The sequence below is a fragment of the Fusarium solani genome (genome assembly GCF_023522795.1).
Source record: "Fusarium solani strain SB1 chromosome Unknown bctg00000001, whole genome shotgun sequence".
NCBI classification, from domain to species: Eukaryota; Fungi; Ascomycota; class Sordariomycetes; order Hypocreales; family Nectriaceae; genus Fusarium; species Fusarium solani.
The window spans coordinates 4,470,017-4,486,895 of NW_027072156.1; the positions used below are offsets into that span (position 1 = coordinate 4,470,017).

The 16,879-nt window shown below is 53.8% G+C and overlaps 5 protein-coding genes across 5 annotated transcripts; 2 read left to right on the forward strand and 3 right to left on the reverse strand.

Annotated features, from left to right (window-relative positions):
• Positions 1–2,732: 2,732 nt before the first annotated feature.
• Positions 2,733–4,464, forward strand: MRS44_003501 (uncharacterized protein; the record flags this gene model as incomplete). The annotated part of the gene is made up of 3 exons (XM_065623233.1): positions 2,733–3,022; positions 3,076–3,464; positions 3,506–4,464. The coding sequence occupies 3 exons, from the start codon at positions 2,733–2,735 to the stop codon at positions 4,462–4,464; spliced, it is 1,638 nt and encodes a 545-aa protein (XP_065479305.1).
• A 245-nt stretch (positions 4,465–4,709) lies between these two features.
• On the reverse strand, positions 4,710–5,635 carry MRS44_003502 (40S ribosomal protein eS7; the record flags this gene model as incomplete). Its single annotated transcript, XM_046275389.2, has 3 exons — positions 4,710–5,076; positions 5,127–5,209; positions 5,474–5,635. The coding sequence occupies 3 exons, from the start codon at positions 5,633–5,635 to the stop codon at positions 4,710–4,712; spliced, it is 612 nt and encodes a 203-aa protein (XP_046137619.1).
• A 482-nt stretch (positions 5,636–6,117) lies between these two features.
• MRS44_003503 (uncharacterized protein) lies at positions 6,118–8,110 on the reverse strand (the record flags this gene model as incomplete). The annotated part of the gene is made up of 3 exons (XM_046275390.2): positions 6,118–6,295; positions 6,346–7,860; positions 7,923–8,110. The coding sequence occupies 3 exons, from the start codon at positions 8,108–8,110 to the stop codon at positions 6,118–6,120; spliced, it is 1,881 nt and encodes a 626-aa protein (XP_046137620.2).
• A 761-nt stretch (positions 8,111–8,871) lies between these two features.
• MRS44_003504 (uncharacterized protein) lies at positions 8,872–9,225 on the reverse strand (the record flags this gene model as incomplete). Its single annotated transcript, XM_046283890.2, has 2 exons — positions 8,872–9,014; positions 9,063–9,225. The coding sequence occupies 2 exons, from the start codon at positions 9,223–9,225 to the stop codon at positions 8,872–8,874; spliced, it is 306 nt and encodes a 101-aa protein (XP_046137621.1).
• A 4,020-nt stretch (positions 9,226–13,245) lies between these two features.
• Positions 13,246–15,587, forward strand: MRS44_003505 (uncharacterized protein; the record flags this gene model as incomplete). The annotated part of the gene is made up of 2 exons (XM_046278280.2): positions 13,246–13,818; positions 13,899–15,587. The coding sequence occupies 2 exons, from the start codon at positions 13,246–13,248 to the stop codon at positions 15,585–15,587; spliced, it is 2,262 nt and encodes a 753-aa protein (XP_046137623.2).
• Positions 15,588–16,879: the final 1,292 nt, after the last annotated feature.

Here is a 16,879-nt window from a genome sequence, read left to right on the forward strand (position 1 = left end):
GTCGTCGGGAACGGCAAAAAGGGAGGACGGCGAAGTTCAAAGGGTGTAAAAGAAACCCGACATGTCGCCTCTCTTGGGGAGCCAGTCGTTAAGCCCGGGGTTCCATGATGAGGAACGAGTGCCACGCAGGGAATCTCAAGAAAGAGAGAATTCGCCAGGCGGGAGATCACCTCAGGGGACAGGCCTGGGTTAATAGCTACCTTAGCTACTGCATCGCACGCGCGCGTCAACGCGAGGCCAGTCCAGAACAACCCAGGCAAGCCCTGGGGAATTGGTTCCTCTCGGCTAGGAAGCCCCCCGACGGTCGGAATTTGCGTTTGGAGATGGGCCACTCGCACCCAAGACAAGAGCTTGTGAGACACCCTTCAAGCCACCGGTATTAGCGCGACCCATTCATCTTGTCCCACAAGATGGCGATCCCTGCAAGCAGCTCGCCGACCGCCAGAAGCAAGAGAGCTTCAGCTGGCAACAAGGCTCTGATCGGCCGTGGAAACCACCAGATCTGGACCCCGCTGTGTCAACATTATGCTTCGTCTCGGCGTGAGCTGATGCATGCATTACATACACTCGACACTGTTGGCCTCTCTCATCCCACGTCCCAAGGTTGTACAGCGAAACAAGACCCATTGACCGGGTTCAGAAACAGGAGAGCCTCCCCCCATTTGTCTGCCCATCTCCATGTGTGGCTGGCTGCTTCAGCTCCGATCCGATCTATCGGACTGCCTGTGAACACCACCACGACGCGGCACACGCCTGTAGGAGGTCCACGCAACCCTTGACTCAGCTGTGCAGCATGCATTCAGCATCATGCCGTCACCCTCTTTGAGAGGGACCCAACGTCAAAGGAAAAGTCAAGGCCGGTCCTGCCGGACCCCAGTAGCGGGGAATTGCATGATGATGGGCGTTGTGAGAGTCTTGGCTCTGGTTGAAGAAATCATGGCGTAATCTCGCTGTCCGTCCTGTCCTGAAAGAGCGAAGCTCAAAGTCCATGCTGAAATGAGCTCTATCAATCCGTGGTTAATCTAAGCCCATCTATTAGTTAGTTAGTCTCTGACGTCCCATTAGATCGGGGATTAATCCTTCGTCCCCAGGGCGGGTCTCGAAATTGGAGCCTCCGCCTCCACCTGAAAGGTCCAGGGATCCGAAGCCATGGGTCAGCCATGCCCCTGGATGCTTTGACGTTCATCATCAAGAGGACCGTTGATCCTGTGCCCTTCCTTTGGACCCTTTAACATCTCGGGTGGCAAAGTAAACAAAACGACACACACCTCAGCTGCAGACCAGTCCAGTCCAGGCACCCAGAAACTTCAATACTTCAGCCCTTTTCGGTAAATCCAGCAAGCCTCGTGGACTAGTGAGTTGCTCAGGCCAAGGGGCAGATGGTCCAGAGCACGGGAGGCGAGCTTTGGCCAACACGCGGGTTGAAAAATAAATGAGGCACCCGAAGGCCCAAGGTACTTCTAGCTCTTGTCAAATGCTTCTTCTTTATGACGCAATTACTCTTGGTAGAATGTTAGATAAGAGAAGAGGATATTATCGTCATAGAAGGCAACGCTCTAGAAGTCTTCCACATATTATTTGCTCATCCTCATTATAGCTTCATAGCTTCCCTTGGCGAAGGATACGCTAATACCATGTATGTACTGGTGGTCCTCTTCTTTTTCTTCCTTGATCCCCGTGCCAGCTCAGCTCGCCTTAGTCCTGACATGGTTGCAGGCCAAGGATCTAGCCATTGGTGGTCCAACCCTCAGTTGTGCTTTCATCATGACGCGACCCGAGTCAACAAAACAAAATGGATCGACCGCCGTGTTCAATTGATCATCCCTTGTTAGCTGGCCCCGCAGAATGTTGTGCAGGTGTCAAGGTGAGGAGACCGGAGCCCGAAGCAAGACAGGATACACGAGTTGAGTGATTTGAAAGCATCTGGTCTCATCCCATGGACGAGAAACGCCGCTATCGACTTTGCCTCTGAGAAAGAAAAGCTCATCAATAGCTGCTTCCAGCAGGCCGTTCTAGACATGTTCCCGTTGCCGTTCCCACGCTAGGCTGGACACCTCGCAGCCGAGCTATCGAAAGGCTGGAAGCGCCTCTTTTCGCCGCCGTAAGCCCGTCAGAAAGCGGATGCCAGAAATCAATTGGAGGGCCAGTGCCAAAAAATGCTTGTCTCTTGTTCAGTTGTGTGTTTCACCAACCGAAGCATCGACCGCCCTTTTCCGGGCATCGTCCCCAATTGATAACGCCACTGACTCGGGAGATGGGGGTAACCTTGAAAACGGGCTGTAGGGCGGAGAGCGGGACTGAAAACGCTAATTCTTTTTTTGTGAGACAAATCCATTTGTTGCTTTTTTGTCGATTCGGCAAGATTTCACGTGGGGGAATGAATGCCATGTTTGGAGGCTCCCTGATTCGCATCAGCTTTGTCTCGTTGGAACATCAAGCCCGTTTTTGGTGAACATGTCTTTCGATTAAGTTTGCTTCTGTTTTCGAATGAAATTAAATCAAGACAGCGGGATATATCACTGGGACGGAAACGGTAGACACGCTGACAAGAACGCCGTGAAAGAGTGCGAGTGTGTGTGGTGATCTTTAGGTGGTCAGCTGACCTGATTGGATCTTCACCGAGAGCCACCTAGCTACTCACCTTACACCGACCACCTCACCTGGCCCCGATTTCCAGACAGCTCCCTTCACCCAATGTCGAGCTTCGTCAACTCCGGGACATGACCGCTGCCATGGCGCCCGTGATCCCCTACACGTACATACAATGTCCCTGCTCCGATCTCTCGCCTCCCGACCTCCCAGACAGCCCTCAGCCGCAGGACTCCTCCGACGATGAGCGATCATTTGACCCCCGTGCCCCTCGATCCAACTTCAGCCTCTACCCCCTCGAGCATCTCCTCTACTGCGAAGATTGCCAGCAGATTCGATGTCCTCGATGTGTCAATGAGGAGGTAGTCACATACTACTGCCCCAACTGCCTGTTCGAGGTTCCTAGCAGTAACCTCCGCAGCGAGGGCAACAGGTACACCAACTCTCCCAGGTCATGATATCTCCGTCCTAACGCGACTTGCACAGGTGTACACGAAGCTGCTACCAATGTCCCATATGCATCGGTCCCCTCCAGGTCATGGCGCTGGCGCCTACAGACCCGGCCCATCTCGCAACAGACACCTCATCCCACGGCCACGGCCCGTACGCCCTCTTCTGCCAGTACTGCAACTGGACCTCGACCGAGATCGGCATCGACTTTGACCGCCCCAGCGGCATCCACTCGCAGCTCTCCAAGATCAACAACGGCGGTGACCTCAAGCTCACAGCAAAGGAGTTCAAGGAGCGGCGCAAGGAGAACCCTGAGGAGCCCCCCCGCCGGCGGACAACGATGTGGACACGGATCTTCAGTTTGCGAACCTCAAGTCGTTTTACCAGGCGCAGTTGGTGGATGCGAATGCTTCACTGGGCGGCATGTCTCTGCTCAATGACAACGTCGGCTTCTCGTCCCCTGCAGCGCTGTCTCGGATAATGTCCATCTATACCGGGCATGGTCACGCCCGGAAGCGCCAGGGTCCTTCAGACGTGATGCGGGAGGCTCTCAATACAGAGGAAGGACTCAAGTTAGCGGACCTGGATGAATCTGCCGAAATCAAGAGGCTACATCAGGAAGGTTGGGATACGACTGCTTCCAACGAGCAAAATGCCCAGCAGACAGAGGTGAAGCGGTTCCAGGATGGCCTACGACCGATACCATACCTCCTCAGGACCAAGCGTTCCAAGCGTTGCTCCGTATGTCGACACATCATCTCCAAGCCAGAAAACAAGGTCACGTCGACGAGATTCAAGATTCGCCTCGTCGCAAAGGCCTACATCCCAACGATCAGCATCCGCCCTCTCAATCCCACAGCCGGGCCAATTCCTACTACACATCGTCCGCAGATCGCCCTAGAGCCTCCTCTGAAACCTCTCAACCCCTATCACTACATCCTTACGTTCAACAATCCCATCTTTGATGGCATCAAGGTCACGCTTGCGACGCCAAACAGCACGCCTGGCAGGTTCTCCAGCAAGGTGACCATTCTATGCCCTCAGTTCGAGGTTGGGGCCAACACGGACATGTGGGATGATGCTCTCAAGGATGATGACCGAGACAAGAGGCGGAAGGGTGAAGACAGCAATGGTCAGCCTGAAGCTGGTAAGATCTGGGAGCGCGGCCGTAACTGGGTGAGCATCATCTTGGAAGTGGTTCCTGCGCCACTACGCCCGGAGGACTTGGTCGGTGACAAGGTGGACAAGAGTCCATTGAGGGAGGACGAGGATGTTCTGGAGATACCCATGTTTGTCAGGATGGAATGGGAGGCTGACTCTCAGCAGGACGTCGGCACAGCGCCTGGGAAGGATAAGGACGCTCGGGAGAAGAAAGAGCTAGCATACTGGTGCGTGCTAGGGGTTGGCCGCATCAGACAAGATTAAAGATAATGAGTCAAGATACAAAAGAGACAGACACACATGGCATGAGGCACATAGATCTAGATACCCAATGTTGGACGAGTCATGGACGGAAGAAGTGTTTAAGTTGTCTTGTCAAATCATACCGCAGCTTGTACCATTCATCAAGCTACTTCTCTTTAAGACGCCAAGCCCTTTTTTGACCAACCAATGTTAAAATCACTCCCAGCCCTGAGAAAATTGTTCATGACACAGATAATTCCGCTAACTTAGTAGTCGGCGGGACCGCTCTGAGGGAACTCGAAGTTGACGTTGCGGCCAGTCAGACGTCGGTAGACCTCAGAGTAGGTGTCGAGGCGGTAGTCAACACCACCACGCTCCTTCTCGTCAAGGATGACCTTGAGGAGCTTGGAGCCGTCCTCCTTGGTGCGGACGCGCTTGCCGACAATCTCAACGGGGTAGGTGAGATCCTCGAGGATAGCGTCGTGGACAGCAGTGAGAGTTCGCGAACGGGGTCGCTTCTGCTTCTGGGTGTTGCGGGAGCGGGCAGATCGCTTGGGGCGGGGGAGGATGCGGCGCGAGGCGAGGATCAGGACATGGCGGTCGGAGAACTTCTTCTCGAGCTCACGGGTCAGGCTGGATATTGTTAGTTATGGCTTCAACCACATAAGAGTAGGATATCTTACCGCTGCTGAACACGGTGGAAGCCCTGCAGGGAAGGGACGGGGACAAAGATGACAATAGCCTTCTTGCCGTGGCCAACCTCGATCTAATCAAGATCCCAAGTCAGCATGCGAGCTCCAGGACAAAACCTTGGACCGCTTCCCGTCCTGTTCCACAGAAGTCAATGATACTCCGGCTGGCACGCCCGCCCCGGCGACACAGGTTGCGCATTGAATCTTTCTCCAGGAGCAAGATCTCTCGAAGGCGCGTCGGGGGCGAAGTGGTGGGCCATTGCAAACAGGGTTTCTTGTGGGAACAGGAAGTTCTCGGACAACCTAGGTTTTTTGTTGATTCTTCATGGTGTTCTCACCTCACGGGCAGAGACGAACTGCAGAGGTCGCAGGGCAACCTTGAGGTCGGCAGTGTTGGTCTCGAGGTCGTAGAGAGCCTGGGCGATGCTCGACTCGAGCTCGGAGGGGTTCTGCCGCGAAGGGCTGTTGGGAGCGATCTTGTTCAGGGCCTGGGCGCTCATTTTGACTGACGATGCACTGCGTTAGTTGACGACGACAAAGGGTGCTTGGTGTTGCGAAGGGCCGTTGCAAGTTTTGGGGTCTGTGAGGGTGGGTCGCTAAATTGGGGTTTTCAAACCCTCGAATTGTGCGCGCGTGCGGTGGGTCTAGTTAATGCCTGAGGCTTTAACTTTGGCTCACACCGACCTTCACCGGGACATGTGGGGCCGTGTCACCGAGACTGATCTTATCACCAGGAGGGATCTACGAATTCCCACTTGCACACTTACACAGCATCTTAAACAGTTCATCATATCTCTGGGCGACGACAGTATGCTGTACCGCTCATTCTTGCTCAACAAGTTCACGACATCATACAATTGAAGGCTTCCGAACTCCGAGGAATGATTCTCACACCTCATACATTGAACAATACTCGTTTATATCCCAGGACGGTCAAGGAAGGTCTAACTCTATCCCAATTCCGGTATTACACGCATATCTCTTAACCCTCTCCGCCCTCAGGGTCCTCATCCTCATCGCCCAGCTGCTTGTCGACATCCTGCTGCACCTTCTCACCGGTCGTATCCCTGGCGATCTCGGCAGCCTTCATGCCACCAGCCGTCAACCACAGGAAGTGGTTTGTCTTGAACTGGTCGATCTGGTTGAAGAACATGTGGAACCTGCATGTCTTGTTAGCTTTCGTCCGACCTCAGGGTGCATCACTACTCACGAGTTTTCCTTCTCCTCTACGCTAAAGATGCGTGTGTAAATCTGCTTGTCCTTGAACTCCTGGATCTTCTCCTCGTACTTTCCAAAGTCGATCGCTTCTCTGCCAAGTGACTCAGTCGCCTTGCGGTTATAGTTGTGGAACACGGGGCGCTCGAGCAGCAGACCCAGACCGGGAGCCTTGGGGATCGCCATCTTCTGGTTCTGGTAGCTCTCGTCCATGCGCTTCAGGGGTGTGCCGCAGCGGACGATCAGACTTGCCAGACCAACCATCTTGCGGATCTGGTGCATCATGAAGCTTTGTCCGTGGACCTTGAGGGACAGCCACTCAGTGTTGTTTATGATGATTGGCTTGGGGTTGACGACGAAAGACTTGATGTGTCGCTTCGCCGAGGCGTCAAAGTAGGACTTTTGGACGGTGTAGTTGTGGAAGTTGCGCGTGCCGTTGTACTTGTTGAGGGCCTCCTGGAGACGCTCCAGGCGCTCGGTGCTGATACGGTACCGGCGTTTTGCAGCAACGTACGCCGCCTTGATATCTCGAAGCGCGAAGTCAACTGGACCAAGCTCACGGTTCTTAGGCTTGTGGCTTTCCAGAATAGAGTCGGTCTGCATAGCATCGGGATCGGTAGCTGCTTCAGTAGTCTCTGCGGTAGTCTCTGCGGTAGTCTCTGCAGCGGTTTCCACCGCAGGGGTTTCAGTGGCAGGCTTCTCTTCAGACGCGGGCTTCTCCTCAGCAGCTGCACCCTCTTCGGCCTTTGCGGGCTCCTTGTCTGCTTCGGGCTCTGCCTCCTCTGCGACGTGCATCCTCTCCATCACAGCAGCCTTGGTCTCGGGGTCCAGTCTCGCGAGAATGGGTTTAATCTCCTTCTCCTCGACCTCAGACCAGAAATCTTTGACATCTTCCATCTTGGCAGCCAGCTCATCCTCCACGCCGTGCTCCTTGGCCAACTCGGTGAGCTTTCGGCCCAGGAAGGTCTCGGGGTGAGGTGGCAGAAGACAGTAGCTGGGCATGAGATACTCATACCATCGCGAATCGCAGGTCTGATAACAGCTGAAGGCATTGTTCGTCCTCTGAATACCCCAGATTCGGATCTGTTCCGGCAACTCGGCGTTGATCTTATCGATAATATCCTCGTCTTCAATGATGAGCTTCAGACTAATGACATTGCCGGCAGCGTGCACGCCCTTGTCGGTTCGGGCGCATCGCACAAGACTCGACTTCTTGGGGTCGTCGGCGTTGGCCTTCGAAATAGCACCAGCAGCAACAAAGGCCTTGAACAGGTCGGCCTCGATGGTCTTCTCGTTGCCGTTCACCTGCATGCCCTTGTAACCAGTGCCCGCGTATCCAATCATGACAGCGACCTTTCGCTTCGGTCGTCGCTCCTCAGCAGCAATCTCCTCCTTGGAGAAGGGGTTGTTGCTAGACTCGCCATCCGCAGAATCGCCCTGCTTGTTCAGCTTGCGGCGCTTGTACTCCTTGTACTCGTCGTTCTTCTTGCGCTTGTCGCCCTTCTGACGGCTAGCATCTTGTTAGCCACGTTGGAAACTGCGCTAGAAAGAGGTTCTCCCATGATCACATACCCGAATTCACCACGTCCCTTCTCGGCGCGGCCTTTGCCAGGTCGTCGGTGGTCGTGTCGGGGATTGCGACGGTTGCCATCCTGGCGCGACTGGCCATTGTTAGGAGCGGAATTGGAGTCGCCCGAGCCCTGAGCAGGCTTGGATTCGCTTGCGCTGCTCGCGACAGGAGCCTCGTTGTCTGCCGCCATATCTGCATTGGTTGCGACAGCAGGAATGGTACGAGGAGAATAGTCGATGGATATACTTTTGAAGCTTGTCTGGAGAGACGAGATTTTCGATGCATGTGAGTGGGGCTTCCGTTGCGGTCCCGGCGGGGGTTAGCGCGGGCGCTACCCTGGACCTTTGGTGAAAGTCAGAGTTGACGGTCATGAACAATCCCCAGCGAGAATTGATGATTGATTAAGTAAGGTCTCGGTGTTTTAAATAACAGTTGTTGAGTTAAAGTGTTGTGATTGCGGGATAATGTCCCCTTTGGTTGTTGGTATACTTTGGTGCTTCATATCACTTACAAAACCATGATCTTTGATGGCCAAGTTATTGACCTCTTATTCACTGAGCTTGACTAGAAATGTTCATGTTGGGTTTGACTATCATGCTTCGGCAATTTTCCTTTCTTTGACTATCATCTTCAATTCTAGAGCAATATGACTAAATATCCCTTCAGGTGATGATTGACAATGCAGCGATTGTTCCATGTAGAAGTCAAACACACAGGATGAAATGAACAAGAGGTGTGATATGAGAGCATACTAAGGTATATCTGAGAGGAATCATAGGCTGAGGGTGAAATATTTCAAATACGCCAGGTATTCCCTATATAAACTGAGTATTCTTGGAAAATAAATCTTCACATATTCTGCATATCATGTCGTCTGCAACGATCGCACACTTGAATGAAAGTCAAATTACACATAGAGTACACCAAACAGGCAACTCCTGAATCATCTATCTATCGGTTAGAGCTTCGGCCAGTATCATCAGGCAGTCCCTCCTCATCGCCAGGCTCCTTGTAGGTACCACCAGGCTTAGTCGCGCCTCGGGTACGCTCATCAATGATGTTGCTCTTGTCGATAGCATCGGCATCATCGCGCTCTGCATGCGATTAGAATAGTGGAGATAAAAGTATTAGGAAATACACACCGAGTTGCGCATCGGTATCTGCGTTGTTCGCATCAATTGGGTCCTCCACCGTGTCGGAGTCGGCCTGCACGGGAATGGGCTCTGCCTTTTCTCCTGGGCGAGAGACATAGGAGTTCTCCTGGAATTCGCCAGAAGGAGCGTCCTCGTAACCTCGGGAAGACATGTTGGTGTTGTGTAGATTGAGTGTGTTGAGTTAGAAGTTGAGAGTGATCCTTGAAGCTTGAGATGCGGGTTGAAACTGAAGGATGAAAGAGTAAGGCTTCCAATTACCACCTAGGGAGTCAAATCGTCTTATTATACTCCTCAGTCTCGAGCATTCCGTAGCGATCAATCTCACTAGAAACGACTGTGCCGTCATCAATCCGAAGGAGCTCATCTATCAATGACGACATTGACTGTGAACCCGCTCATGAATCATCTCGACACGGCATTTCACTAGTGAACATAACCGACGCGATCCCCAGCGCGATGCTTGGTCCAGTGTCTAGTAGTGAAGCAGGAGGAATTATCCGATCCAAGGGGAATATCGCGACGAACCTAGATCTGTCGCCGGGTGGCTGGACAACGACCGCGGTGAGGCCCGCCACTTGCATCACGAACCGAGCTTTGACAGCGGAACGTTGCGAGTATCATTGTTCATTGCCTCATCTGGCTGAGCGGACTCAAATTGTACCTGTCTGCCTTCATGGGATCGTTGGTAGTTTGACCCGTGAACCCGTCTACGGACTAATCGATGATGCTCACAACAGTTCGCTTCTGGATCGAGAACCAAAAGATCTCGGCCAATGTCTTAAATAGTGAGACTTGTGACGGGCTATCGGAGCAAAATGGGCGATCCAAGTTCACTCGACCCTTTTAAGAATGCAGTATATGCATGGTTATCTGAAGTCATCTTCTCGAAATTCAGGGGCAGAACATGTCATTGAAGTCATCACTCAGAATGAAGACGTCAAGCTAGGGCGCTCCCACAGCCTGAATAGTCCCGGTAAGCACGGCAAAAAGGAGCAGCCAAGACTGGTTGAGTCTCATCGATTTAATCAAGGTGAACAAAAAGGAAGCAAGAACAAAAAAAGAATTTGATGAGACTGGGACTCGAACCCAGGAGGATTGCTCCATCAGGAATCTTAGGTTGTTAAGGTGACCTTAACCTGACGCCATAACCAACTCGGCCATCTCACCAGAGCTTTTTGATGGTGGTTGGACTAGAATTGCGTATTATGGACCTTTGGTCATCACGGGACTCGCATGGGACGACCCTTGTCCGACTTGAAGTCGAGATAGGCCTTCTACAACAACCTGGTTGAAAGATACGTATCGAACATGTCGTGATCAATCAGACAGATGATGCTGCATTTTGAGCCTCATTATCAAGATTCTCACCTGACTCCACTGGAATGTTGTCTCTGCATCAGAGGATGACTGGCGTTGCCAATGCTGAGTTTAAAATGATCACGATTGGATATCAGATTGCGCCAGAGTCGGGGCGCCTCCGACCTCAAAGTTGCGCCTACGAGGCTTTGCTGAACAACACACGTTGAGTCACTTCCCGAGACCGCTGTTTCTCCAAGGAAACTCTGGCATCATCCTCCCCATCAGAAACTTTTAGCTGCATGGAAGAATCCGTTGACACGGCACACCGCGTGTCAGATGCCGAATCAAATGGCATCAACGAGGCCGAGGTTTGCTTCGTCTGACAATGCCGTCACACCGACACCTGATGTCGCAACGTCGTTGAAACCAAGTTGCAACCGCCAGAGGAGGCAGGGAAGCGCGAGTGGCTGGTTTGTGTATTCAAGATGGTTCCCTTGGGCCAGGCTTGCGATCTGTGCGGTGCATGTTGCGAGCCAAGTGGAGGAGGAGCAAGACTTGGCCTGTTGAATTAGGCCATGGCATTGACGAGCAAGGGCTTCCAGGGGCCTCTACCCAAAAGCAAGTTGTTATCGACGAATGAGGGCGAAGGTTCGCATCACTACCTTCCGGAATCGACGGAAGCCAGGGGCGTCAGGAGTCGTAGATTGGTGTTGCGACAGAATCCGAGAGATAGCAACAGAGGTCGAGATCGCGAGCTCGGGCTCGGCCAAATAAGGGGAGATTGGCACAATAAACAGACCTCAAGGTCGCCCAGAGCAGAATCATGACATTGCCGGGGGTGATGTGCTCACAGATATGGTTCTGCGCCACGGTAGCACATGCGATGATGTGCTCAAGCAGCCGAGTGAGCAACCCAGCCCGCCTACGTAATCCGCGACCGGTTGGCTGGTTCATCACCGCCAAGCTCAAGCGCCCTGGCCATGAATCACGAGGGATCACCCCTTGTTTGTTTGATTGTTCAGCATCGACGCTTCGACGGAGGTGATGAGTCGCAAAACGCGATGAGGCGATCCCGGGTCTCGGAAGTCGGACGTGGCGAGATAATGGATGACAAAAGGTAAAACATGGGATTGCAAAGACCCAATTGCCCTGGGGAAATCACGTCATCGCGAGCGGCGAGATCTAGAACGGGGACAAATGCCGTCTCGTCGGGCTGTGGAATTTGTCAAGAAAGTCTCGGAATTCGAAAGCGAGGGAGCGAATGCTGAAGGTGGATCGAAATGAAGACGACATGAAAAACGTGGGCTCTGGCGTGCGTCGATGGAGTGAGGATGCAGGTTCTTTGTTGGGTGTGGCTCTGTGGCGTCCACTTGACGAGTTGAGATGAGGACATGCGTATGTAAGCAATCTATGAAAATTGATAGCATCAGCTGAAGACATGAAAAAGAGGGGCCCAGAAGGAAAAGAAGAAAAAATAGAGAATCAGCAAGCAGAAAAGAGGAGTCGAAAAGTCTGAATGGATTCATGATTGGACCACAATTCCAGTAGAAGCGAGGATACCGCGGTCAATGCCGTCCAATCTAAGCAGGGTGATTTTCTCTGCCGTCTCAGACAACATTGTGATTGACCATGAGTACGAACTGTGAGTTACAGTGCGTTTTGCTGCGTGCGTTGGAGGGTCTTTGAGGGCCCAGAGCCCCGTCGATTCCCCAGTTACCTGCATGGCTTGGTACAAGCCCGTGCGAAACCTAAGGTAGGTGAGCATGGTTCCCCTCAGAATACCATCGAGGAGGCCCAAAGAGGTAACCTGTCATGGCCTTGATAGTTTTCGCGAATAGTTGCCATGATGTCCAAGTGAACCTTGATGGCGGAAGCTCGAGTGGCAAAATACCAGACTTGTATCGCAACGCAAGAGCCACCAGCACGCCTTCCACACCGACCGACTGCCGTGTCGGGACCCACTTATACCGTCAACCTATCCGGCCGATCGGTCTCTGATAACGCCATTTGGGGCCCAAATTCGAAAGCGCTCCTTGTGAGATGATTGACCAGAAGGAGCAAGGGCCAGACGCCCAGGGCTCAAATCAGTGCGGACAAGGTCACTGGGGGGTCCAGGGAGTCCCAGAAGGCATTGAGAGAGACCCCCCATCATTTTGGAGGGACACGGTTGTTGTTTGTGAGGGATTGAAGATGAGATAGGATGAGGTCGGCGAGCTCAACAAAGAAGCCCGATGTCAGATAACAATATGACCTATCGAAGTGGCAGAAAAAAAGCCCAGCAGGAAGCTGCATCTCAAGCTCCTCTTTTCCCCGCCCTCCGGTCGGCTCAGTAAGGAAAGAGTAGGGCAGGCACGGCGCACGGCGAGAGGGTACCTGCCAATTCGGAGTGGATGGTGACTGGAGGACCCAGGACCTCCCGACGACCCGAAGGGACAGGACACCTTCTCAAGGTTGATTGCCTCCACCGAACGTCACCCTCCATTCCCACCCACTTACACCTTGCAAAACCACGTCCTCTCGTTTTTCCTCGCCTGGCAACGCGACCACGACAGAAGCTCTCGTCGAATACCGCCAGAATCGGTTTCATCTCCCACGGCCGCCAATTAGCGCAAGCAGAAAAAGCGACCGGCCGCTGTCGCACAGCCGCTGACTGGGGTTTCAAAAGGTCTGGGCTGGCTGGCGCACAAACCTAGGGTGGACCAAAGGTAGCGCTCCAAGGCTCAGCACGCCATCGCCCAGCGACTTTGCCTCAGATCCCACCCCAGAAGCCCAGTCACTCTTCCCCAGACGGCAGCAGGGAGTTACGATATCTAGCCCTCTCATCGCGCAACTCCCTTTTCCCCAAGGTCCTTGATTTGGCTTTCCCTGCGCCATGAACAGCCCCTCGCTCGTCAACGGCCATCGGCCCTCCCCCGACTCATCCACTACCGCCCCAGTCACCTCAGCCGTATCTCTTACCTCTACTTCCTCGACTCCTTCGCCTTCTGTTTCCGCCTCTGCTTCCGCCTCAACAATAACATCTGTACATCGCCATGCTCCTGTGCCGTCCTCGACTTCAAGTTCCACCGCCTCACCTCTTCCTCCTCTGGCTGCCAGCAGCGACTCTCTGAAGCTCACCCACGACACCTCTGAGCAACTCGATAACCATTCTCAACAACCCTCGAAGGACAACTGCGACCGAAACCGATCCGCCGAAGAAATCAACCCACGCTTAGTCAAGATGCCTTCCGAACTGGTCGGTAAGACCGTCAGTCCCTTCCTGAAGGAGCACATCCCCGGACTCTATGCACCCTTCGGCAAGGCCAAGCAGGCCCTTCCTCAGACACCCAGCCGCAATCCCACTGTTCGAAAGAAGGATCCCAATAGCAAGTACTGCTATCGTCACCGCCCCGATTCCAAGTGTCGACGTGCTGCCGACGAGACCAAGATGGGCTTCATCCAAAGTGTAAGTGTTGCTGCCCCTGCTTCCAACTTCGGTCGGGGCTAGTTGGCGCCCCTGGATGACTTTGCTGACAGCTCCTGTAGGAACTCAACAGTCTCTCGTCAGCCGATCAAGAAGCCATCACGCATGTGTGGTCGCTGTTCTCCGCAGCCCCTTCAAAACACCGCGAGTTGATGCTCCAGGGCATCATCACTCAATGCTGCTTCCCTCAGCTCTCCACCGTGTCGCGCGAGGTCCAAGAACAGCTAAAGATCGACTTCCTTGCCGCCCTCCCCACCGAACTCTCCTACAAGATTCTGAGCTACCTCGACACCGTATCCCTCTGCAAGGCGGCGCAGGTCAGCCGACGATGGCGCAACCTGGCTGACGATGATGTCGTGTGGCACCGTATGTGCGAACAGCACATCGACCGCAAATGCACAAAATGCGGCTGGGGTCTACCGTTGCTGGAGAGGAAAAAACTCATGGCGTGGAGCCGCCACCAACAAGTACACCGACATCCGCGGGCCGCCGACGTGGTTGAGCTTGACGAGGACGCCGAGACACAAAGCAGCGAATCGCGAAAGCGCCAAGCCGACGATCACGATCACGACGAAGATGACAGAGGCGCAAAGCGACCACGAGTAAACGGCACGAGCAAGTCGCGACAACAGCTCGAACAAGAGCGCAAGTTCCGACCGTGGAAGGATGTCTACCGGGATCGTTTCAAGGTGGGGTACAACTGGAAGACGGGTCGTTGCTCCATCAAGACCTTCAAGGGTCACGAGAATGGCGTCACGTGTCTCCAGTTTGACGACAACATCCTGGCCACGGGCTCCTACGACACGACCATCAAGATCTGGAACATTGAGACGGGAGAGGTGATGCGCACGCTGAGAGGCCACACGTCGGCGGTGCGAACGCTCCAATTCGATGACTCCAAGTTGATCAGCGGTAGCTTCGACAAGACGATCAAGATCTGGAACTGGCAGACTGGCGAGTGTCTCAGCACGCTCCAATGTCACACCGAGGGTGTTCTATCGGTCCACTATGACGGCTGCACCCTGGCTTCGGGCTCGATTGACAAGACGGTCAAGGTGTTTAGCTTTGATACCAAGCAGACGTTTTGTCTGCGGGGCCATACAGACTGGGTCAACCACGTGCGCATCGACTCGCCCTCGCGAGTTGTGTTCTCGGCGTCGGATGATCTCTCGGTCAGGCTCTGGGACTTGGACTCGAAGCAATGCATCAAGACGTTCCTCGGCCACGTGGGTCAGGTGCAGCAGGTTCTCCTGATGCCGGCGGACTTTGAGCCGGATGAGATGCCCCACTTGGACAACTCGGATGCGGCGTCGGTGTCGAGTGGCCGGAGCAACACCCCGGTTGCGGCCCCGGAGCAGCCCGCGAATGATCGAGCGGCCTATGGACCAGGCTTTGCGGACGAGTCTCGACCGCTGCCTCCACGATACATGCTCACTGGTGGCCTGGACAACACAGTTAGACTCTGGGACACGGCCACTGGCAAGTGCATCCGCAGCATGTTTGGTCATGTCGAGGGCATCTGGGGTCTCGTCGGTGACACCCTGCGGGTAGTCACGGGTGCCAATGACTCGATGACCAAGATCTGGGAACCTCGCTCTGGCAAGTGTGAGCGCAGCTTCACCGGACATGCTGGCCCTGTGACATGTGTCGGCCTCAGCGATAGCCGCATGGCGAGTGGTAGTGAAGACGGCGAGGTTCGCCTGTACAGCTTCGAAGGCGAGCGCGTTGAAGAACGCGGCACGCCTTCGTAGTCTGTGCCAATGGGTGCTGGCTCTTCCATCTTATCACACTTTTTTCTTTTTCTTTCTTTCTGTCGGTAGCGGGAGTCTTTTGAAGGTAGCGGATAGTCATTTGGGGACTTGGTCGCATCATGAAAGGATTGGTGTTTGATTTGACGCATGCATTTCTTTGGAGACACGGAAGGGCTCGGGCAAGGAAGTGCACCTCGGGTTGATTAGTACCGAGGCACGGGGCAAAAAACAAGGGATGACGAAAGGGTTGAGGACCGGGGAGTTATTGGCACGGATAATTGTTTTGTTTGTGGGTACCTGCAACGGGGACTGTCCCTCGACGAGAGGATAAAGATGGGCCTCACGGATGCATCGAACGAGGGGGACAAGGTGGCTCTGTACGTTAAGAGTTGGAGATGATGCAGTATGACTAGTGAAGAAGATGATGTGAAAAGATACAAAGACATTTAAAAGTTATCCAGCCTTGTGCAAGTAATTCGATGTGACGGTGACATTGAGCTTCCCTTTGGGCTCTCATAGGGCTGACTGTCTGTTATGGTCATGTTGCCGCACCTGTGAGTATTTCCCTTCCGAAGTATACAACCTGGAGCTGCGTAGATTCAAGGCTGAAGCCGTTTGTTCGTTTCCAAGGGTTGGACGCCCTAAGCAAAACGCATGAATTCATAGCCTGTATGCAGACCGACTGTTAACCTTATCCAGTGAGGCTCCCAAGACCACTCCGAGCATCAGGGTCCTTTGATGAGGGAGAAGTCCAGAGCAATCTCCAGTTGGGGGCTCAGGTTATATCCTTCCAGTCGCCTAGACGCAGCCGCTAGAATTCCGACCCAAACGAGTCAAGCGAAATGGCGTCATGTCCTCGAGGCCATCTAGAACCGTCTAGTTATGGATCCGTTCCCTCGGTCGTCTTGTACCGCTCTCTAACAGACACGCTCCAGCTTTTCTCTACGTAAAAGATCCAATCTCACGGGGAGAAAATAAAACAAATGTTTTCCTCTTTAGGCGCCGAAGCGTCCCAATGAGATGGACGGCGGACGTGTCGCCGCCCGGGTCGGGATACGGCTGCGGCTCCGCGGGTGGAGCTTGACCGGAGGGCCGAGTTGTGTGTGTTGTTGTGAGTCGGGTAACGTACGTACCTTGCCTTAGCTCGGGCGGCAGCTGAGACAAGGGAAAGAGGCAGGTCTTCCCTTGTCTCGTGGAAAGGGTCCTCGGGGGAGGCAGAGTTGACTGCTAAAAGGGTCGTCCGAGTCTCCGAATCTCCGAGTCCCGGATCAAGCTGCTAACAACGACCAACT